At 46.8% G+C, this 24,737-nt stretch overlaps 1 protein-coding gene across 1 annotated transcript in view; it reads right to left on the reverse strand.

The window, feature by feature from the left end:
• Window positions 1-24,737, reverse strand: part of KALRN (kalirin RhoGEF kinase) — a 764,809-nt gene that overhangs the window by 188,551 nt on the left and 551,521 nt on the right. Inside the window, exons 28-33 of the mRNA XM_090045976.1 lie at window positions 24,097-24,189; window positions 21,640-21,751; window positions 18,768-18,958; window positions 18,301-18,402; window positions 16,027-16,169; window positions 13,844-13,946 (exon numbers count right to left, since the gene is read on the reverse strand). Coding sequence (XP_089902102.1) covers window positions 13,844-13,946; window positions 16,027-16,169; window positions 18,301-18,402; window positions 18,768-18,958; window positions 21,640-21,751; window positions 24,097-24,189 — 744 coding nt within the window. The remainder of the gene's footprint in view (window positions 1-13,843; window positions 13,947-16,026; window positions 16,170-18,300; window positions 18,403-18,767; window positions 18,959-21,639; window positions 21,752-24,096; window positions 24,190-24,737) is intronic.

Raw genomic sequence — 24,737 nt, forward strand, 5'->3', positions numbered from 1 at the left:
GTTACTACTGTACAGATCACTGATGAAGCCAGGGATGTGGGGGTGAAACAAGGAACAGCCACTGGCTACAATTCAACCACTAGATAAGAAAGCAGAGTAAAAAGCTTTCTCTGCCTTTGATGAGACTCGCCCAAGCTCATCGTTCCTGAAAGGCAGGAATTATCTTACAACTCGGAAAAAAAATCAAGTGGATCAGACTCCACAAGGAGGCTGGGATTTTTTAAAAACTCCCCCAGCAACCTACAGGTTACACTCACCCACAGTGACCACCGTGTTTTATTATCAATGTGCTCTTTTGAGAGGTGAATAAATTAGAGGTGGGGGAAGGAGAAATATAAGTATTTCCAGCAAAAGCCATCTGATCCGTGAGTGCGATTAGCAAAGCTTCCATCCATGGTGTGACGAAGCACCTATCTGTGTATGAGAGTACAAAGAAGTACATTTCCTGCTCCATCTCCCTAGCACAAGGGTCAGCAACCTATAGCCCATGAGCTGGATCCAGCTTGCAAAGAGATTGAATTTAGCCTACGGAGGTCTGATCCACTCCAAGTTTTACTACCAGCATGCTGACCCCTGCTGCCACTCTTCCTACTGACCCAGCCCGCATTCTGCACTCTGCATTTTGCTCGTGGTGGGCTAATTCCCTGCTGCCGATCCAGCCATCGCCGCTCTGCTTTCTTGACCCCCACCCTCCCCATGCAGCCTCTGCTTTTGGCCATTGCCAAAGGAACCGATCCAAATTCTTGATTGCCCATGCTTTTTGGCACATTTATTGATGGAGGCAAGAGAGCAGCCCAGGACAGCTGGGGTGGCAGCAGAGGACTGGGTGGCCCGTGGCAGTGGCTGGGGCATTAGTAAAAAGTTGCCGACCCCCTCTCTAGCACATGCACTGCTGGAACGGGACCCGTCCCATGACAGCCCTCTTTGCAATCGTCTCCGTGCTGTAGGCACAGAAAGGGGAAGGACACAGTTGGTGGCCCAGAATCCAAAGGGGCAAGAGGAGGATTAGAGCAGAAAAGTAAAGTTCTCCAGTTCACCGGATTATTAGTTTTTTTTGGTTTTGTTCCGAGTCAAATATTTCTCAAAATTGGCAGGGAACCAGAAACTCCTCAGATCCTAAAGCTGCTCCGTGGACTTGGCGTTTTTGACAAGTTTCACTGCTAAGGCCAGCTGTCAACATCAGCATCATTCGGCTCATCAAGGAGGCTCCAAGGTCACCTGCTAGCTGCTCCCGGGGCTAGAAACCAGGTGCATCTGCCCTTCAGGATGGGGACTCTCTACCTTCCTGGCCTACCATTTCCCTGCCAGATTTACCAGGGATCCAGGTAAGGTTTCCACAGGAGCCTTGCATCTCCTGAATGAAACAGTTCCTGCTTCAAGCAGGGGATGAGCCCTGGAGATCCCTTCCAGCCCTACTTTTCTACAATTTTAGGTTCAATAAGCTGGCATTAAACTTTCTGGCCAGTTCTACTGAGGATAATCAAGCTGATGAGAAACTCATTCGTATCTCCACTCTGTATCAAATACGGATTAATAGCCAAGGTTTTTTAGACTGTCCCTTTTGTTTCCAACCCAACATGAACACTTCCCAACAGACCAAAAAAGAAAAAGACAAAGTCGTCATTGAACTAGGGAAATCCACAATGTCCTGGACTGTCCACATCCCCTTCCTATTCTTGCTCCTCACATATGCCCACAGATATTTTCCACCACAAGTGCGTAAAGCTCTTTTACAATTATGAATCCAGAGTGTTTCCAGGCTTTGCTTACAGCAACCACAGATGTCTGAAGACAGAAACAGGCTCAGTCCTCTGACATCTCGCAGTAGCCAGCTGTTCGAAAATGTTGGCAAGATATCAGAAGAGTCAAAATGACTATAAAGCCATCAGCCAGAAGAACATTGTGCGCAGAGGGAAAATATAAAACTAAATCTCCTTTCAATTTTGGACTTGTTTGCATTTTCTCTGGCAATGCAACAGCCTCAGTGGAATCAGCATAAATAGCTGCAACGGGGAAGACCAGCTGACTGCTTCAAACAATGTGTCTGGGCCCTGTGGGAATGTGCAGCTTTTTACAGTGGTACCCCAGGGACCAAGGGGAATAGTTTGCAACTCATTAGAAAATTTGTAAGGAAGAACATGGCTTGCCTGAGAGAGAAGGGAGAGAACGGGGCACCGGTAGGATCCTTCACTTCACTGTACAAGACAGAGGCCTTCACGATACAACAGGGAATAGTTCAACTGATTGCACGTGTAGGTGGCAGGTTAAAAGACAGAACCCCTGTAAGTATTTGCACAAATAAAGGAAAGTCATAATGAAGTGACAATTAGATGCAAGAAATGTCTTTGTTCCGTAGGTCAAGAAAATATCCTTTAGTCTCTCTCTAACATGGCCATGTTCAGCCTTGGAGAGAAGGTTGGGAGAAAGCTTACGTATCATTGAAGCCCCCCAAAATAGTCAGGTTGGACCTGATCAAAGTACAGGCTCTGTGCGGAGGAGTCTTGTACCTGCTCTGACCAGCTATAGGGTGAGGATACCATGATGGCACCATTCACCTCTGTGAATAAAGTCTACAAGACACACATCCCAGAAACTCCTGTATTAGGCTTAGACAAAATCTAAAAGATGCCCTGATTTTGTCTATCTGAACAGATTACATTTCCCTCTGAGACCTTAAAGCCTGTCTCCAGAAGCACTGAGAACCTTTAACGATGGAGGCTGAGGCTGCCCACAAACATACAGTCCACCAGACAGATCCAGAAGCGCTGGCAGGGCCGGGTGCCTAACAGGGTAAAGTGGGAAGTCTTAACTTCTGTCCTGGAAAAGGCAGAAGGAACTAACTGCAGGGTTATTACCTGACATCAGGAACGAGACAAAAATTGTAAAGACAAGCTGGCTCAAGTGTGAGCAAATGCACAAGGTATTACTAACAACGGTAAAAATAATTCTCCCCAAACACCAGCTATATGGGTCCCCCCCACGGTCTTTTTTGCTCAAAGAAGAGAAGAATTTGCAGGATTCGTAGCTAGGATTCAAATTACTTACAGCAGAAGAGCAAGCATTCAGTGGTGGCCTCCTAAGAGCAGGAGAGATGTGAAGAGAACGACACCACGCCGGGCCGAGATGTGGATGCCTGGCTGAACAATTTATTATCTGATAAGCGTTTTGCTACAGTGTTAGAACAGCCTAAACAAAGCGTGCTGGGTGCATTAATGCATGTGTAGACATGCCCCAGAAGCATTATATAGAAGCAAATAGGTAAATGCTAAAATGCTTCATGGAAGGGTATCCCTTTGGTGGCTATTGTGGCTGTTGGAGTCTCCTCTCTCCACAGAAGGGATGGATAGAAGGCAGCGCGGTAGCTGAAATCAGACTCAGCAAGGCCAAAGACAGGAGGACATAGCCCCAGAGGTCAGACTTCACTCTCCTCTTCTCTATCCTATTTTAAGGTGCTCAGCTCACTTCAACAGGAAGCAATCACTTTACCTGATGTACTATACCCCCGACTACAGCTTATTATTAGTCACCTGCGAGATTGTGCCACTGCCACGATGTCCCCTGCCCACCGATGTTCAGCAGCGGCTTCATCAGGAGGAAACAGAACCACTAGTTGTTTATATAAGATCACGTCCCTTCTCTGTCGCATCAAGAAATAAAGCACAAAGGCTACAGAAAGACGTTTTCTTGAGTCTCTACAGCAGGACAGGCAGTTATTTTGGGTGGAGGGCCGCATACCGAGTTTTGGCAAGCCATCAAGGGCCACATAACAGGCAGCCCAGGGAAGATAAATATTAATTTTCTAAATTTTTTAGGGGCCCCGCAGGCCGGATAGAGTGGCCTGGCGGGCCACATGTGGCCCCCAGCCGCATTTTGCCCAGCCCTGCTCTACAGCTTCACCAGGTATATATACTCCTCCTCACAGGACTCCTGAATACTAGAAATGGCTTCAATGAACACCTAATATTCTGTATTAAAGTGAATATTTGTTTTGAGTTTAAATCTACAGAGCAAAACTTCCAACAATATCACTGGCCTCACGTAAAGCCCAGAGTGGATTCCTGCACAGCAATCTACTCGTCGGGTGATTCGCATTCCTGAAATGGTATATCCATAATATCCTCCTTGGTTAGGCTGCCTGGAAGTTACATAGCTTTTCCCAACTCCCCACACATCTGTTAGCTCCCATAATGGCCATTATCCACTACTTTCCATGGTAAAGGATATGTGTGCTTTCCAGCAGTACAGACTCATGGTTCAAATACCGTAAGAGTCCTTCTGGGAGACTCAGATGAAATGCTATATACATTACAAATGCACAAACACTGTAGAGCATCTACATGTCTCACCTTCCCAACCTGCAGGAGAGGGGTGTCTCCTGTGCAGGACCTCACACTGATTCAGTGAAAATCATCTTGCAGGCATGGAGAAATTTAAAAGACCTAACGGTAGCACAGGGAACCTCAGAGATGGTGCCAGGATTATACCAGCAGGACAGGAGATTAGGTTAATACCTAAATTACTCTTCTCTGAGTAGGTACTGCACATCTGGGGGCAATGACAGACAGGACAAGATGACCCAGTGGAACTAGTTCCTTCCTTCAATAAAGCCTGCCCATCGCTTGATGGACACATTTTATTGACAGCCCAGCCATAGGAGATTGGCAGGAGAATCTGGACTCCTACTTTGTAGAGCTGGAGACCGTACTAGAAATTAAACTGTCAGCTAAGCAGTAGTGAGAGCAGTATGAGCAGATATCTGGGAGATAGGCATTTCTGCGCTCTAATCTGAGCCATGTCAATGCTTCGCCACGTCAGTGAAGTTGCTTCTGTTCCCTTAGTTTCCTTCGCTGTAATGGAGGCTCATACCTCCTGTTTTTGCTGTTTCTGGATTTCTTGCATGTAGCCATGTACTGCTGAGTGCTGATATTAGACAACGTTTTTCTAGTTGACTTTTTCCTGGTTGTTGTTCCTCATCTTATTTGCACTGGGAATTTTAACTGACCAAGGTCTAGTTCATGATTTTTGCCTGTTTTTGCCGCCTTGTTTTTTGGTCTAAAGTCTTTCTACATATGCTGAGATTCACTCTTGACACCAGGCCCCGTTTCACTGTTCTGTTGGCACAAAAGGAAATGGAATATTCCCAGGCAGAGAATCGCCCGGTGGGACCGAGCCCCCTTGCCGATGCATTGCTGTCAGAGCTTCCTCCCCCCTGGGGCCACTGACTGAGAGGGATCAGTGATGGCAGGGGACATGGCCCAAGTCCTGCATGCTTTGTGGGCGTTATGCTGTCAAGTGGCCAGACACAGCTGGCCTTGAGGCTATGCTACACCACACTTAGGCTGGCTGGGTTCACCAGAGATGCAGACAAAGAATTGTGAAGCCACTACTGACTTCTCTCCAGTGCCCCTTCCTAGAGACACCCCCTGCATCCTCAGCACGGCTCAGAATTTACCTGAAAGCAATCTGGATGGAGAAAAACACCTCCCTGGGTGTCTGTGTGATAATGCTTACCCGCGTAAATGTTGGACAGCAGTTGGAAGATCCAAAGGCAATGGAAAGTACTAATTATTATCCGATGGTAGAGCTTGACAAGTGCTAAGAACAGTCACGAGCTATTACAAAAACAGCATACAATGACCCAGAGGAAAAGCATTCAAAATGCTGTGTGTAGGGAATGTGCACAGGTCCTGGCACTCTCTGCTCTTTCGCATAGCTACATTTCCACTCAGGCTCTGCTTTGAAGCTTTATCTCTCTAGACAGGCAAATCCTCTTGAACATACCAGAGGAAGGAGAACATCACTCTTCACTTCCCAGCATAGGAAGAGCAGGCCAAAGTTGGCTCTGACGCAGGAGGAGATGCACCAGATGGACGCTACTTCAAGAGACCAGACTTTGGCTCAGTGACTTTTAGGAAACAGTCATCAACCATCAGCAATATAGAGCTCCCTGCTTCTCACAACCAGGTTTCTAAAAAGCAGCAGCGAAAGTGGGTCATTGACTTCCAGCTGGCGAAGCCAATAGTTCAAGATGCTACGTTGCTTTATAAACCTTCTGCTCTACTGGCAGGTGTTGTGTTGCTCCTTCCAGTCATGCGCCCAGGCTGCACATTCTTGTCACACTGCCGGGCTTTAGTATCCTCTGGCTTCATCCTGAGCTGCCTATTGAGAAATGCTTTTGGCATTTTAACTTTGATCTCAGGCATTTTAATTGAGTTGAACACAATTTATAACCTAACAACAATTTATGGATTAACTTTCATGCTAGACAGCAGCTCTCACTCATGCAATTCTGTATATCTTAGCTTAGTGATGCCAGAATCTAGTAAATGCAATGATTTCCCTTTATGCAGCCCTGTGAAGTAGGCAATAGAGCAGAGGTGGGTAAATATTTGGGCTGGAGGGCTATTTAAGGCATTCTGGTGAACTGTTGAGGGCCAGGAGGGTGCTGACCCATCACGGTTGTTTATACTACCTAGCACAGCAGTAAGGCGAGGCTGGGGAGATGCCAGTTGATTTTATCCAGCCCTGGGCCCATCTGCCCTGCACCCACTGCCAAGGCATGAGATGGAGCGGGTGGGCTCTGCATGGAGCCTGGCCAGGGACCCCTGCGGGCAGGGCACACTCAGCTGGGCAGATACCACTTCCCGTCTACCCACGGCCCCATCTCACAGCTGAGCGCCCTGCCCATAGGGCGTTCCCACCTGCCTGCCCACTCCATCCAACACCCAAGCTGGTGGGTGACGGGTGGATGGGCTGGGATGCCTGGGCAGCGGGGCTGGCGGTGGTAGCGGAGACACTAGCAGTGGCAGCCGGCAGTGTGAGGACAGAGTGAGCTGCCACCACGAGGGATGCTGTGAAGTCGAATCCGGCTGTCACACCATCCCTTCCCTGATGCCACACTGTCCAGTCCTGTGGACCATCGCTCCTGGCGAGCCTGAGAACTGTGTGCAGGGATGGGGCGGGCTGTGCTCCAAGCTAGGCAGCACCTCTGTGTCTGGGGGCAGTGGGACCAGCTGCACAGGCCATGGCCTGGGCTGCACCCCCATGCCTGGGCTGGGCAAGGCCAAGGGACCTGCCACGAGCTGCAAGGAATCACTTAGCAGGCCAGATCCAGCATGCAGGCTGCATTCTGCCCACCCCTGAGATACAGCAAGAATGCTGCTGGCTACTGAAATGCAGCAGCTATGTGTGTTTGAAAATTAGTTAGCTGTTTTTTGAGCGCACTGGGCACTTACACACATACATCTGTCTGCTCCCTCCAGCACATCAGAGCAAACTCGATTAATCAAGTTTGCTCCGCACACAAGCTGACACGCCTGGCACTGGGTCACATGCATTTGTATAAATGGTGAAACACGCATCAGCACTGAGAAAATGGTGGTGGTGTGCTTTTGAACTAACATACCTTTGATGTGTTTTAGTTCAAAAGCACGCCACTGCCATTTTCTCAGCACTAATGCACATTTTGCTGTTTATATAAATGCACATGTTGTACACCCTGTGTACAAATGCATGGTGGAACCATGTTTCCACTATGATATTGGACAAAAGTTAAGACCCCCTTTGAGGGACACATGCATATGTAAGAAAGCACTTAAGCACGCACTCAACTTCAATGCCAACTCTGCACAAGACAATGGGATTTAAGCATCTGATTAGGGTTGAGGTCTAAGGCAGAAAGTGAGAGGCAATTATATATCCCTTTGTACCTTGTGCAAGAAGCTAGGCAAGTAGAACATTTTTGCCTGAAGGGTTTTTCAGGGAAACCAAGGTTAACACCTCCAGGCCTATAAGAAGCATCACAATCACTGAAATTATAGGTTTTGCAGCCCAAAGGCATCATTATTATAATTCAGTCTGACCTACATAACATGCATCGTATGACTTCATCCAGTAATGCCTGCCTTGAAGCCATAATCTGTTTGAGCAACAGTGTCTTGATTGAAAGACTTCAACTACAACGAGCCCCTAGGTAAGCTGTGCCAAAGACCAAACTACCTTCCCTATGTAATATATACTATTATATATAATAGTATATATATTATTATATGTTACTATATAATAATAAATGGCAAATAAAAATTATTCTTCTTTTTACTGTTATTTATACAGTACCTCAGGTGGGGATGACAGAAGAGGCTGGAAGAGAAGTGGCTAACCTGTGGTATGGATGCCACAATTGGCACAGGCAGCCTGTGTGTGTGGCATGCGGCAGATTGCAGGGGGATAAGCAGCAAGGCAGCAGGTAGAGCAGGGAGCAGAAAGCGGAGACGCACATCAGGCAGGGAGCACAGCGCAGAGAACGAAAAGCAGAGCAGCAGAGGAGCACAGGGCACAGAGCAGAAAGCGGAGCCATGGACTGAGCAGGGGAAGGGGGATCGACTGGCACTTGGAGAGGTTGTGGGGCTGAATCTGTGAAACATGCCAAAAAGGTTGGCCCCGCTGTGCAAATGCTTCAGTCTTAATGGGTCCTCCAAAAGATGGGCAGCTGGATTGAGGCCATTTTCTATATGAAGATCTAAAGCATCCATTGTATATTTATCTGTAGAGAGTCTCAACTTTCTAGTTCACGGTGAAGGAGTTTTATCCACATCCAAAAACAACATGAGGGGGTGAGGACATTCCTCTCCCACCTACCCCCAAGGGGGGAAAGGAGATTAGTTCATTAGGAACCGGACCAGAAAAAGCCAATTCTTCAAGCCAGTAAATCAGTCCCTTAAGCAAAAAAGAACATGTTAGCATTTTTCTTGGTGACTGTCATGCTACGAAGCTAATTCTGGAAGGTAAAATATATATACTTCAGATTATAGGCTTACCTGAAAAAAAGGTGGTTTATCTATTTAAATTCCAGGGTTTTTTCTCTTCTAAATAGCATATAATAAAAAGACAAAGCATTTGTAGCTTAGGGATACTTATTTTAAACATTTATATGCTATTTCTTCTAAGATCAAATCCAATTTAAAAAAAAAGCTTGTTAAAAAATATTAAGGACAAGGCCTTGTATTCAGGAAGTTATGTAAACCAGGGGAAGCTATTTAAACCATTTGTGCATGTGCAGCCATGGGACCTGGCAGATACAGAAGGAGCCAGGCAACGCGGTGGCAGATAGGTCAGGGTGCAGAAAGCAGAGCAGCAGGCTGGGCAGTGGAAGGAAATTACAACAGCACTTGGGGATGGTGTGGGGCTAATTAGTGGCCATTTGGCTCCCACTGATTTAAACACATGCCTAGTTTATCTAGCCATGATCAATAACAGCACCCAAAAATCAGGAAACTGGCTTGAAAATAATCTCAAGAATGTATAAATAAGAAAGATGGTGTCCTTTTATTCAGCCATTTTGTTTTTGAACCTCTGTGGTTCGTGTTTTCCAGTTTTCCTCCACATAACGGGTGCGTGACAGGACCCGGAACAGAATCCAGTTCTTCTGATCCATAGACCAATGCCAAATTCAGGCACTACAATAGCCCTGCTGCTTCTTGTTAGTTTTTAATATATAGAGAAATCAAAAATGATTTCTCAGGCAGTTGGAGTTGCCATTGTATCAGCATTCCCAACCAGAAAGCAACAAAACACCAGTATACAGGAGCTCTAAAAACTTGGCTTCCAAGCTGGAACTAAGACGACGACGGAAATGATCTTTTTCAACAAAAAGGAAAAAAATGAATGTAACTGTAAGCTTAAGGAAAGCAATGAAACCAATGCTTTAGATAAGTGGCATTTAACCTGCAGCCCACGGGCCAGATTCAGGCCACAAAGCAGTGTCATGCGGCCCATTTGCCTCCCTACAGGTCCAGAGAGAAAGAAATCAGCTGAAAATGGCTGTTCATAAAATCTGTAAAAATAATTGAGCCATTCTTAAAAACTCTAAGCAGCTGGAGCCGATTGAAGTTTCATGGTGGGAAAGCAGCCGGAGGCATCACTGAAGCACAGACTGAGCACAGCAGTACCATTTGGTGTCTGAATGGGAGGGAGGCTTCTTTCTCCCAGTGATCTGTAGACCCTTCCCACCAGCCCAATGCTGCTTCTGCTGCTGGATCCTGCTGGCTACCTACACTACTGCTGGGTTGCATGTAGATTTCTTCAGGGGTCTGTGCTGGGATAAGGAGAGCAGGGCCAGTGAGAGTAAAACTGCAGGGGGGAGGGTGAGCTGTGGGGGGAGGGGGGGGGCGTATGCTGTAGGGTGCACATCAAGGTATGGGGGCTAGTAGGGGACCTCTGGGAGTAGCACGGACTAAAACGGCAGTTAAACAGGGTTGCCAACCCAAAACTTTTTTATGGCAAACTTGTTACTGACAACCAATTTTTTTAAAAACTTTTTTACTAGAGTTGCTTTTAAACCCTTACATTAGAAACCAGCCCGTCTAATTGGGGCCTGGCAGAGCATGGCAAAACAGTTCTGCTTACATTATGTAATGCAGATTAGTAGAACCGTGTCAGTAAAAGGTTCTTGGGTAGATGCGATATCTTTTATTAGGCCAACTAAATAGTTGGAAAAAATGTTCTTTGCAAGCTTTCGGGCACAAACACCCTACTTCAGGCATAGGGAGAGTCAGTCAGAAATTTGCAGATTGTCAGCAAAAACATTTTCTTGGATTGGCAACCATGGCTGGCATGCAAGGTTACTCTGCATTCAGATCTAGTACGTGGGGCTGAGCTTGTGTGCGGGACCTGATCTGGTACACAGGGCTGGACACAGCACACAGGGTCACACCACCAGAAGAGATGCCACGCAAAGCCAGGCTGGCATGCAGGGTCACACTCAAAAACCAACCTTGCACGCCAGCTAGATCCAGCTAGACTGACTCTGCCCATGCACCACTCATCTGGCCCGCAGAGTAGTAAGGCTGAACACCATTTTAAAAAATGGTATTACGTACTGGGGCCTGAGTAGGGCTGTTATCTGCAGCTTGTGAATTCATTATAGTGCATGTGTTACAAAGTGTGCTCAAGTGCCACAAGCTATACCAGTGTGCTGGGATCACACTTGAAGGCAGTTCCAGCTTCTTTAAGATCTTGTTAGACAGCTCAAAGTGATGCCACTCCAAGGCGGGATTATCTTTGATCCGTCCTATCCAGCTTGCGTTACACAACGATGGGTAAACTAGCCTCAGTCTCTCCAACCACTACCCCTTTCATTAGAGATTCACACAAGAATAGAAACCAAGACTTTCCAGGTCTATGGCAAGAGAAGGCTGAGAGGTGATCTTGTGGCTGCCTACATATTCATTGGGTGAGGTGGGGTGGGGGGAAGCAAGGAACAGGAGAATAAGAGATGCTCTGTTTACCAGGGCACCCCTTGGAGTAACTAGGAACAATGGCCACGAACTGATGGACAGCAGATTTAGGGTGGACATCAGGAAGAGCTTCTTTATGGTAAGGGTTGCCAGAATCTGCAATGGGCTTCCAGGGGAGGCTAGACATGCACCTGCCCGGGGTCATCTGACCCCAGCGCTCTTTCCTGCCCTGGGCAGGGGGTCGCACTCGATGACCTACTGAGGTCCCTTCCGACCCAAACATCTATGAGTTATGGCCTCACAGCAGATCTCCTATGAGACAAACACCCACATGTGAGGTGCGGAGGGCTATTTAGAGCCCCAGGCTAAATCCCACAAGCACTGGGAAAGTTTCCTACCTCAGACTGGTCGGTACTGGAGGGGCTAAGCCCTGGTATTGCCTCTCCTTACCCAGAAGCTCCTGACAGCAGGTCCAGATTCAGGCTCAAAGGGTTGGTTTTTAATGTATCAGGATGTGGAAAAAATGAAAACAGGGCGAAATGGAGAGTTCTATCCAATTTCCTTAGAACACAGTGACTTAATGGAGCAAGACGGAGGCTAAATCCTCTTCCTCTTGCTTCCACAATTTATCATCCTGAACATCAAGGATCGAAACCCTTTAGTGGGGCTTGGCTTTGTGTCTACAGCTCTGATTCAATACAGCACTGAGGCAAGGTGTACACTGTAAACTGACTTTTTGCTTGGCAGCAACCTTAAGCATGCTGCACGTTGAAGCTATGAACACAGCAGCCAAGTGTGCATAGGACTGCGGGTGGGTTAATTTAGGGGTGAGCCAATTCATCCCATCCCTCAGTAGTACTAGAGCAGTGGTTTTCAACCTTTTTTTCATTTGTGGACCCCTAAAAATTTTGGAATGGGGGTGTGGACCTCTTTGGAAATTTCAGACGGAGGTGTGGACCCTTTGAAGTGTAAGTGTGGGTATTCAGCTGTTTCAGATTGATCACAGTCCTCTTTCATGGAGCCCTGAGACATAGTCTGCAGAGCCTCACGGGTCTGCAGACCACAGGTTGAAAACTGCTGTGCTGACCACTGCACTGTTTATCCTGCTTCTAGTTTGAGAGGCAGTCTTCATGCCGAAACACAGCATGTCTGGAGGTACCAGCAGGCACAATAGGTTGTGCAGGCATGGCCTTAAACGCATATTTAAATTTAGACCTCTTCCTACTGAGCAGTGCTTTTGAACATGTACTTAACTGTATGCACATCCCTAAGTCACATTAGGACTTAGACATGCGCTCCAGCGCTTTGCTAAATCAGACCCTTTCTCAAGAATAACACAGATGAATTGCATTTGGAAGCAACGGCCTTCTTGTGCAGAATTGCAAAATTAAATGTGTATAAAGCAAAGAAGTAAAACCATATTCTCCACCACCCAACAAAGTACTTGTGCGGGTTTACAAGGGCCTTTGGAACACGGGCAGGCTACATTATCATCTGATTTGCATTACTGGTGGAAAAAGCACATAACTACATTGGATTGTGCCTTTAAGGTAAACATAACTTATTACCTTGGGACTTATGTATAAAGGTTATTGATTTACAATTCGTTCATGTTTCCAGGCCCAGCTCAGGTGTACCGGAGCTCAGTTGTGAGCTTGACAGTCACAAATATAAGGTCTACAGCTGCAAAAGCACTCTCTGCTCAACATCACTGGCAGCTTATCTGAACCACTGACAAAAGGATCCAACTCCGGGTGATCCTAGAGAAAGCATTGTTTTGCCCATTTGCATTCGTAAGAACAGGGATAAATCTCTTGATGGATACAAGAACTGCAATGAAGGTGAGCTTGAATACCTGATTATTAATGTTACATTTCTGTTGAATTAGTGCTTCTACACTGAGACTTCTGAGTGACTGGAAGTGTAGCTGGAGATCACAGAGGGAAGAACTGGGGTGACATACCAGTCCTCATAGTGGGATGTAAATGCTCAGATCATTCAATAAACAGGACAACAGATCATACGCACAAGCCAACAATATACAGGATTATAATGGAATATAATGAGCCACAAAAGTGCTATCAATGTGCTGTACCATATGTTCAAGAGGAATGGATTCCAGCATCGTTCTCTTTGGATATGAGTCTCAAAACCGGAGTGTTAGTTGCCCCAGCGTGTCATCTCATTACATTTACTGCTGCCTGTGCACCCGTGGTCCTTCCAACAGAATTTTACTGGAGCTCAGGTGGGCTTTACGGAAGATAGCACACTTCCTGGTGACTGACAATCTGCCTCACTTTGGCACAGTGCTAATAAGAAAAAAATAAAAAGCTGTAGGCTGTATTTTTTTTAGAGCCAATTCAAACTCAAAGTTTTGGCAGAAGCTGTGCTTCAAAGACACCAACACTTGGAAGCAAACAATGTACTGCAACAGAGATGAGGAATGCCTTCGTAGGCTAGCCTATACAATTTCAGCAAGTGGATTCACAGCTGTAATTGCAACTAAAAGCCCCACATGAATGGTGATTGATTTTTGTCTTCTATTTGACTCATATCCTAAATTGCCCTGGGGGAACTGACTTCTGTGTATGTTCAGAGGTAAAGCCTACCTTATCACTGTCCACTGTGTTTTGTGAGGTCCTGGATGCAATGGAAATGGTGTCCGGCTGACTGCTACCATCCCCTTGGCTGTCCGCATCTTCTATTCCATCTCTGCAGGGAGGCAATGGGAAAACAACCTGGTTTAAACTAGCCCCGAGGAGCACAAACGTTGTAGCTGGACCTGAGAAGTGCCGACTCAGCACATTAGAGCAAGATTGGTGCAAAGATTACCCCACTGATAGAGTTTGTGTTACTACCCGCCGTGTAATTTAAAATGACGTCGCTTCTGCCATAGGGTTAGGATTAGCACATAATGACTAGGTTGCTGGAAGCACAGTGGCCATTGCTTGAATATTTACAGCAGCCAAGGCCCATGTTCCTAGGAATAGCTCCATAATGAAGGTGCAAGGCAGATATTTCACTCAACTTAGATTTCTCACTTAACCAAAACAAGTCATCCAAATTATAGCATTGCTGTTTGTTACCCTGCATGGAAATGGCCTTTCTGCAGCCTCACGGTAACCCACATTTTCAGGGATTTAAAAACAAGCCATGAAGATGATAGGATTGTCTTTCAGATGATAAATAAAGAAACTATAGATCAGTCTCGCTGGCAGGGAGCATCTCTTTCTTGCCTGAAATTCCTTTTCTTTTGCATTTCTGGTTTCTCTGCCGCTCTCAGTTTTGAAGAAAGTCTTTGTTGAAACAAGTAGTCAAGAAACAATCCTTCTTCTGATAGTTCTGCTACATTTGGCTCGACTTTGGGGCCGCAAAAGAGAACTCCTAAGTCCTTGCATAATCTCACAGAAGTCTGTGATGAGAAAAATGACTTAGGCCCCTAGGAGCTGATCTGGGGTTCACTTTCCAGCTCTGCCACTGAGTTCCTGGAGGACCTTGAGCAAATCACTTTGCCTTTGGGTGCACAGTTCTACATCTCTAACAGGGGGATAATATCACTAGCCAAGGTCATGGGAAGTTATGATGGTAAGTACACTAAATATTTATGAGATGCTCGAATCCCACTGTGATAGGGGCCATGAAAAGTACAAAAACATACTGCTTCTGTATGTACTCATAGAGTCTAGGTTTGAGGATCTTAACTGTGGGAGGGAGCCTCCATTAGCACAACACTGGAAATGGTTTAATTCATGTAATATATCTAATCAAGTATTCAAAATAGTCTGCAAAGTCTTATTATTTCTCAGGGTCTAAACCAGCTCATCCTTGATAGTGAAATGAATATTCTCAAGTTCATCCACATACTTATGCTTTTCACTGGCTAGCAGCACAAGAAACTGTATTCCTTTCCTTTGTTCAAATACTTGATTGTGACAATCTGCTTGGGCAACATCAGCATGAGAAATATCCTTTGATTTAATTGAGAATTCATATTCTGTTCTAGCAGTTAATTCATTACTTGATTGCGAATAGTTCAGGACCGGGAAGATGGTACATATTTTTGCATAAATGTTGCCTGACTAGCTCCCACACAAAAAGGTTTCATGAAGTTTGCCCAGAATTTCACGGACAGAAAAATAGCCAAATTTGTGGAAAGAGGGTTTAACTGCAGTATAAATTCTAAGTGAATCCAGTGCAGGGATGGGCAAAATGCAGCCCACGGGTCGGATGCCGTCCTCCAGGCCATTCTGTTCGCCCCACGGGGCCCCCCCAAAAATGTAGAAAATTAATATTTATCTGCCTCTGGCTGCCTGTCATGCGGCCCTCAATGGCTTGCCAAAACTCAGCAAGTGGCCCTCCGCCCAAAATAACTGCCCGCTCCATATCCAGTGAAAAACGAAGGGTGATTACACACATATGGGGAGGCTGCTCCAGTGCACTGTAATTACAGCACTTCAGAGCAAACTTGATTCATTAGCTAATTAGCATGCTAATTAGCGTGCTCCAGCCAGCCTTCGTGTCTCATGTATCAGTGCCCCCACGCTTCAAAATGGAGGCGGGGACGCTTGAATTAAAGCTCGTTCAATAAGCTCTAGTTTAAGCGCCCCCAGTGTGTTTTGGAAAGAGCTCTACTAATACTCTTTATTTTTTTCGTTTGTACAGATCAAGCTGTTTACAGATCCTCTAGTCGAAGGACTAATGGGAGCAAACCTGCTCTGGTGAAGTAAGTAATCCCACCAGAAATTGGACACACAACGCATCAGAGAAGGCTGGCTGGCAAGATGGAGGTTACCTTTTACTGTTGTTTCTCTGCTTTGCTGGTGTCTTCGGGAGCTGGATTGGTTCCTTCAAAGCTCCTTTCAAATGGATAATCCTTTCCTGAATGACTTCCCGGATATTTTTGATCCATTCCTGTTTTGTTTCAATACTGGATGCCTAAAGTCCCAAAAGCAAAAGAAGACACACTTTATTATATATTTGGCATGTTTTCCCCCATATGGAGAAAAGCCTTGATTTGGTACTGCAAATGTAAGATTAATTGTTCTATCGTCTTGAGATACTTAGTAAACTCCACAGAACTGGAGGTGTATTTTTATCAGACCTACTGCTTGGCAAGTAAGAGCAGAAGCAGTTAAGCTTTGGATATGTATATTTAATACTAAAAATACAACATGTTGCATGGAGGGAAAATGAGTTATCAGTGTAGAGTTAGGGTTTCTCAAAGGTAAGTGTTTGTTTAAACATCGGTTAACATACGTGACTATCCTGTGTGTAGGCTTGGTGAAAAGCACAACTGCTAACAAATCCAGTGGTAATGAACTGAGCACAATCACAGTCCTCATGGCGATACAACGTGAAGTCAGAAGACTTGCAGCCTCTCAATGCAATGATTGCAATGGGCAGAGGACTGCAGTGACACTGGGTAGCCACAGAAGTTGACCCCCTTGATCCATGTTATAGTACAAGTTTCCCTCGATTTACACAGTACATGTGTTCCCGGAGAACAGCGCAAAAATCAAATTCACATACAGCAAACCCACTTTACAGTGTAATAAATAGGGATAGGTTCCCATGCCAGTGAGAGAGGGAGGGAGGGAGGGAGTGAGGCTGGGACTAGGGAAGGGGTGCCGCTCCTGGGCTGCACAAGGCAGCAAGACAGAGGGAACAGAGGCACTCACCCCAGCCCCAGCTGCAGCGGCCCTGGTGTCAGCTGCTCCCGGGGCCGCTCCAGCATGGGCTGGGGTGAGTGCGGACCGGCAGAGCCCCTGGTTCCCTCTAAGGTGCACACGTAGGTGGCTGCACACAAGTAAAATTGTGGCTGCGCACCAGGAGAGGCTGGGGCAGGGGGCTGGCATGGGCTTTGCCTGCCCTGGGGAAGTGCTTCGCTCCCCCGCATCAGGGCTGGGGAGTGCAGCACTTCCCCAGAGCCAGCGGAGCCCATGCCAGCCCCCCCCCAGCCTCCATCCTTGCCTTGCCTCACCTCGGGGAGGAGCTGCTGCCTGCCCCGAGCGAGGCTCTGCTGGCTCCAGGACACTGTTCCCTCCCCCGCATCGCCTCGGGAAGCAAGGAGGCACGTGGCGTCAGGGCTGGGGAGGAAGCAGTGTCCTGGAGCCGGTGAAGCCTCACCGGGGCAGGCAGTGGCTCCTTCCTGAGGTGAGGCAAGGCAGGGATGGAGGCTGGGGCAGGGACTGGCATGGACTCCGCCAGCTCCGGGGAAGTGCTGCATTCACCGTCCCTGATGCAGGGGAGCGGAGCACTTCCCTGTGCCAGGCCCTGGCCCCAGCCTCCAGCCCCCGGCTCCAGCCCCCGGCTCCCAGCATCCAGCCCCAGCCCCCTTCAGTAAGTGTCCCACACCAGACTGAGGCGGTGTGCTCACATACCAAGGCAGCGCGCTCACGGACCGCTGCTCCTTAGAGGGAACACTGGAAGAGCCCCAGGGGTTTGGGGGCATGGTGCAGGCAGCTGGTGTTGGCTACTCCTGGGACCAGGACGAGTGCCGTGTCCCGTGCCCGCCAGGGCTCTGCTTGTCTGCACTCACCCCGGCCTGTGCTGGAGCGGCCCCAGGAGCAGCCGACACCAGCTGCCTGCACCAGGGCAGGGTGCAGCCTAGGAGCAGAGGGGAGTGTGGACAAGCCAAGCTCTGGGCAGTGCAGGACACCGCACCCACCCCAGAGGCCAGGTGTGGGGGGGTCAGGGGGAGCACAGTGCAGCCAGCCGCCCCTGGGACGAGCAGGGCCATGGCCCTTTCCCCTCCCCCACAGGCTTACCTGCTTGGGCAGGGGGGGACTTCAATGCTGATTGCATAGGAGTGAATTTACCTCACATACAACAAATTATGAGTCTAAATATGTTCATTGCATAAGAGCAAATTTGCATATGAAGAACCTGCAGGTTGAGGGAAACCTGTATTAGAGAGAAATCTGCCCCAGCTTGTAGACAAAAGTCTTTTGATAGCACTGAGAACCATCAGGATGTGTCAAAGGGAAGAACCTGACCTCCCATCAGCATTCGAAAGTCCCTGAAGTTAATGCTTTGCAGGCAAATAAACCAAGCCCAAAAGACTTACCTTCAACACTGTTTTATTGTCTGAAGATGGTGTCCGCCCAGACCACAAGGCAAACTTACAGGGATCTCCTTCAACATGCTCTGTCACTCCCAGTTCTGAGGTCTAGGAGAGAAGAAGTGATTGGAGAAACGACTTTGTGACTGAAGCATTTTGGTTTCAAAAACTTTTACACCGAGAACTTGTCTCTTTTGGTATGCTGCGCCCTGATGAAATCAGTGCAAGCCCAGCAATGGCTGCCAGGCAGAGGTGTCCGATTGGCTCAGATGACCCCCACCCACACACTCGTTTTTAACCTTTCCAGAAACACTCCAAGTCCAATCGGGCTTTGCGAGTCCCGATGAGATTCAAGCTGCTGATCCAGGTGCGTATGCGATCCAAACCTGATGCAGAAAGCAGCAAGCCACCCACTACCACCCCTACAGACAAACAGTGTGAGTCCAGAATATTTTCATGCCGGGCAGACCTACCAGTAATTTGTTCTTGTAAACATATTTCGTGTGTCCTGAAGAATCTTTGATCTCCTTGCTAAAAACCAAAGAGATTTCGAACAGGAACAAGTGCCTCTCCCGGCCTTTCCGAATGAGAGACTTGGGGTCCCACACCTGGAAGGAATCCTGCAGAATCAGCTCTCCCTGAACGTCCAGGTTCTCATCAAATCCTAAAGGAAACACACAAAATGTTTTAGCCAGGATTTGTTCCTGGATCCATGTTTTCACTGCTCAACAAAGCAAACCTAGAGTGTTAGGGAAATCTTGAACTACTGGGTCACTCCTTGCAATACAACTCATTCTTGAAGGGACATCATGAAGAGGAAGTATCATGGGCAATACGTCCCCTGCTTTATTCTTTACCACCAGGGATTTAATTATTTCAGTGGTGCTTTGTATATCACATGTACCAGGCAAAAATGTACCACTGTGACTGTGGATGGGGTAATATAAATGAGACGAAGATAAACGTGTGCAAAATGTCAATGGTTCTCCAACTGCGTGTTGGGGAGCAATGCAGGGCAGGGATAGCCAACCTGTGGCAAGCATGCCACACGCGGCACTGGCAACCTCTGCGTGGGGCAAATGGCAAACCGGGGAGGAGACATGCAGCGCAGTGGCAGACAGGGCAGGGAGCAAGAAGCAGAGCAGCAGATCAAGCAGGGAGCACAGGGCAGGAAGCACAAAACAGAGCGGACGGGGGAAGAGAATAAGAGTGGCACTTCAGGAGGGTGCCGGGCTAACCTGGTGAAAAGTCTGGCCCCCACTGACACAGGGAATCCTGTGTGTGCCATCCCTGTCTTGCAATTCACACTGGAAAGACTTCGGTGGTGAACGCTGCCCTATGTGGCAGTACAGGGCATTATATTTACTTTCAAGAGCAAATTGGATGCTTATCTTGCTGGGATCCTATGACCCCAGCTGACTTCCTGCCCTTCGGGCGGGGGGCTGGACTCGATGATCTCCCGAGGTCCCTTCCAGCCCTGATGTCTATGAAATCTATGAAATCTATATCTTGCCATTGCCTCTTAAACCAACAATGGACAAATATGGTCTTTTCTGATATGACAGCAGTGTAAATCAGGTGCAACTGCACTGAATAAATGGGGCTAAATTATTATAAATTGGGTGGGATATCAGAATCAAGCAGAGGTTTAGTTTAGAAAAAAAAAATCACCTTTTCATATACTTGTCACAACCTTAGACCAACTATCCATAGTTCTCAACTCACTCCCAGTTGACTAGAGCTCTCCTAGGAACCAATTCTCTTACTGTATTTTCTTGCATGCCACGTGTCCCCAGATAAGACGTGCACCTTGTTCTTTGGAAAGTCAAACGTAGAAAAAAAAGATTTTTCTAGAGTCAGGGTATAGGGCTGGCTTTTTCATAGAGAGGCTGTGCTGCAAACCAGCTGCCAGCTTGTCTCGCAGCCAGCAAGATGAGCCAAGCTATGCAAGGCTTGACACTGGCCTGCACTCTCCTTGCTGGCTTGTTGAGAGAGGAGCTGGAAGCCATCTTGCAACACAGCATCTTCATGCTTCCGTTCCAGTGACAGAAATCACCTTCTCTGCTTAAGATATGCACCCCAATTTTGGCCAGCTGACTTTTGGGGAAAAGGTACCTATGGTTTTGCAAGGAAACACAATATTTGGGCAATTTTGTTTTTGCTAGGCACCAGAATGAGAGTATGGACGGAAGCAATATTAACACGGGTGTAGTGGGAATTGCGCTAGTATAAAAGAGTAGTTTAACAATTTGCCTGGTCTGTCTGCTAAGATAACTTTACCATACCTGGTAAGGTATTATCCTTGAAAGAACCAGGACAAAACACTATTGGTATAAGCTATACTGGTTTAGTTTCTGTCTGGCTAGGTATGCAAACAGGCTCCAATTTGCCCCCCTCTGCTTGGTGGCAAGGTACCGTCACAGCCACGTACTACGTAATAGCTACTGGGATAATTTCATGTCTGTTTGTTCCTACTCCTGGTGTAATCTACTTCAGTCCACAAATGGATAGAAATTACACCAGAGCATGGGTTCATTAGTCCAGGCCCTGATAAACATTCAAGCCTTAAAGCTCCTCAGAGAAGTTTGGCTTAGATTTTACTGTCAAAACAGGGAGCTTTCAAGGTGTTCTCACTCCTTCAGACCAGTGTGCCAACTGGTTATTTTCAACCACCCAGGCACGGCACACTTTATAGCTCGAAGTGGCACAGTCCTTGTATCTTTTGTTTCAGTACTCTTCTTCTTTGTCAGTTCTGCCCAGATCCAGAAGGGAAATGATTTTGCCATTCTGGGACAATTCTGAAACTATCAAAAAATAGTCCTGTCCAGAATCAGAGAGAAAATTCAAAATCTTGCAAATTTTCATGAACCAAAAAAAAAAAAAAAAATCATTTGGGGCCATTTAAAATGTTTCATTTTTGTAATTTTGAAACACTGTTTTCATGTTGACTTTTCTTTTGCAATGTATTCTTTAATATAAATACCCTTTTTGTAAAAAAGAAAAGAAAATTGTTTCGACTCAAACCCCCTTCCCCAAACTTTTAATTTGGAAAGTGTTAAAACATTGTAAAACTCATCCACAATATCTTTTAGGAGAACACTTTTGCTTTCAGTGAGTGGGAATTTGTGGCAAGGAAAAAGCTTCACTGAAATATCTGGATCAGCTCTTGCCCTGACAAGCCTTTCAGAGAAATCTCCCAAGGAGCTGGGATGCAGCAGAGACCCGGAGGACCAGTCAGCCGTCAAAAGCCTGGCACTGCAAACTCTGAACCAGGACCTCTGCCCGAGACATTCAGGACTCATTCATGCGCAGCTTCCCCCCCTCAGAACTGCCGGAGTCAGCTACCTTCCAGCATGCTGACATGCATGGCATCATTGGCTTTCTTAGGGACGCTAAGCATTACTTCTAGGCCATCTTTGAGTTCCCCTTTGCCTTCTTCACAGCATGTTAACAGCTCCTGAGGAAAAAAAAAACCAGAATATATACAAATAAGCTCCATGCAGGAGGTTGCACATTCTCACTTCTTAGATTCAGGTTGCATTTCCACATCTAAAGCCTGGTCTCCTTGCAGGGGTTTAACAGCTTCCACTAAAGAAGGGATTTCAAATTAATGTCCTTAGAGCTACTACAAATGGTTATGTGGGCATTCAGAAATTGATATTAACCTGGTGGAAACTCACCAGAAACTCTAGAAGTACAAGACAATTAACCTCTCTGAAATCAAATAAGAGTGTGCACACAGGTTTAGCTAAGCTGATTTAACTAAACTGGTTTAATTAATGCTGTGTCCACACTACAAGCTTTAGCCAGCAGAACAGGCCAAGCAGGAGAACGAAGAGGTGTGTTCAGTGTGCCTACATCAACACAAGAGCTCAATGGACAGTCATACCAGCAACACTGCTATAATTGGTATAGTTTCTCTGTTACTCATATAATTTCTTTTGCTTGTGGGCTGTGGTTTTATCATACAGGTGCAAAGCCCAGGCTTCCCAGCACACCTGTGTCCACTATGCCACAGCTTTGCAGGGATAACCTACCAGTATTTCCACACCTGCACATACTCCACGGTTGTGTATGCTACCTGAGGATCAGCTGAGGGAGCATGGGAGTGAAGCTCACCATGGCTGCTCCATGCATACTACACCCAGGAAAGGCCGTCTCAGTGCAGCACGGGTTGCAAACAAAGAACCCTGCTCTGTTAGAAGTGGCTCAGGGTTGGATACAGAGGGAGTGGGGGGCATATACACCCACTTTTGATCTGGACTATGCTGCAGGAGCCTCTGGGGACTTTTATAAAATCCCCAAACCACACAAAAATCCCCTCTCTTCCCCTTTCCCTTCTCCCCTGCCTGCTGCTGATGCTTTCTTCACTGTCCTGGGGGCAGGGGAAGCTTCAAAGCTGCTCCTGCCAGCTCCATCCAGGCTGCACGGGGGCTAGGCTCAGCGCCAGCAGTGTGCCTTTGAGCGGAGGGGATCCTTACTTGCTTTGGGGACTCTGAAAATGTCCGCAGGGGGTCCTCTGGCATGCTCTGCTGCAACTAGTGGGGAAGGAACTGGGAGCAGATATGCAGCCACAGGTGGCTACTCCCACAGACTCTTTGCCAAATCCTGGATCTGTCCCTGGAGTGGCTACATTGCATCATCAATTTGAAGGATAACGCAAGTGGAGTGTGCATGGCAAATTATGCTGCAACACTTCCAAATGTAGTTCTCAGGCAGTGCCAGAACGGCTTAAATTCATTCATGGCCATAAGGCTGCAGTTGTTTGCTTACTACCAGAGAGGTTCTTCCAGCTGTTTTTTGCCTGAAGGTAGGGTGTCCCAATTAGAGTTATACATAGCACAATCTCTTGTGAGTTGGAGCTCACTTCAGATAACAGCTAGACAAGTTAGGCACACAAGTCAGTGTTTTTGCAAAAGATTTGCCCAACCTAAGTTCATTTCACAAGTAATGGAAACTTTCCATTGTGTTTCCACATTCAAATCCCAAAAGCTTTTTATTGGTATGTGAGCATATTCTCCTGAGACAGCTGCCAGCTTTTTCCAAAAAAATTGAGGCTGGTGCACAGCTTCCAAAAGGAGGCAGATGCTAGAAGGGGTCTCTGCCCAGAGCCAGGATAAGAGACAGATGTTTGGTATTCCTTAAAACATCTGAACTTTCCATTTTCCACCAAAACGTTGCAAAAAGCAAAGCAAGTATGAAAGAAAACAATTTTCTCTCCCTTGGCTCTCCCCTCTTCATTCCCTCTCCTCTTCAAAGCGCTCACTTCCCAGGTGCTCGACATTCATTCATAGTAGAGACTCAATCTCTCTCTCTTTTCCAGCTCAACACATCTTTTCTCCAGTGCTTTGCAGATTACAATTTGACTTCTTCACAGGGTTTTCCCACCCTTGCATTTTATTTTCCACTTTGTATCTTTACTCTTTCTGCAAGATATCTGTCTCTTCCGAAGTCAGCTTTTCTCCCTCAATTTATTTTTATATTAATGTTTTCTCTGTCATTTCTCCATCCCGGTTACTCTCTACCATCAAATCCCTCCTGATTTCTGCACCCAGCCTCAGCTTGATCCAATGGCTAAAGTCAACTGGAGTTTTCTCATCACCTTCACTGAGGGTTCAAAATCAGGCGAATAGTCCCCTTCTCCTGCCACTTCTCCCTTGTGTCCCTTGGCCATCTGAACATGGAGACGGCCTTCAGCTGCAAGGGCCGTGGCTGCTCGGACCTGCTTCCTACACAAATTGCTGCATTTCTCTGTGACCCCATTTGGACTATTTGGCTTCTCAGAATAGGTCATTGCCTCACCTTCAGTAAAAGCTGGTATTTGGTGATCCTCTGGACAGGCTTGATTAAATAGGAGGAGATGGAGTTGGCTAGACCATGTCTTTGCTGAATTTCCTACAGGAGACAACGAGATACGATTAAACACGTACACACAGAAAAAAAGTAACCTGATCCCTGATTTCACCCAATCCTTGACAGAACTAACTAGAACCAATTTTAACGCAGGGTCCTTAATTTAGCTTCTTTCTTAGGTTCATGCACAAATAACATGGTTTGGCAAAGGGCAGTAATCTCCTCTCATCGTTTAGGTAGGCAGAACTGGGCGACCCCTCCAGCAAGGACCCTGTCGTGTAAATGATACAGTTTTGCCTCCAATGTACATTAACTGTCACATGAACTGTTTTTCCTTAGCTGGGAGGACTGAAATCAGATCCATAACTTTAAAGCTTGGGTTAATTTAATGTCCAGGGGTGGATTATAGCTGCACTTCTTTGCATTACTGTAGGCTTTTAGTTACTTCAGTTTTTTCTAGAAGTTTTTGGATTTCAAAAGAGGCAGACGGGTGCCCCGTGGGATTTTCACTGATTTTCCCCGTGGGTTGCCAGGGTGCCTACCACAGTGAGAGCTAGAGACTGCTGTTTTTTTAAAATATCGCTCGTGCC

This window comes from Crocodylus siamensis, chromosome 4 (genome assembly GCF_052110815.1).
Source record: "Crocodylus siamensis isolate JL-2025a chromosome 4, ASM5211081v1, whole genome shotgun sequence".
NCBI lineage: Eukaryota > Metazoa > Chordata > Crocodylia > Crocodylidae > Crocodylus > Crocodylus siamensis.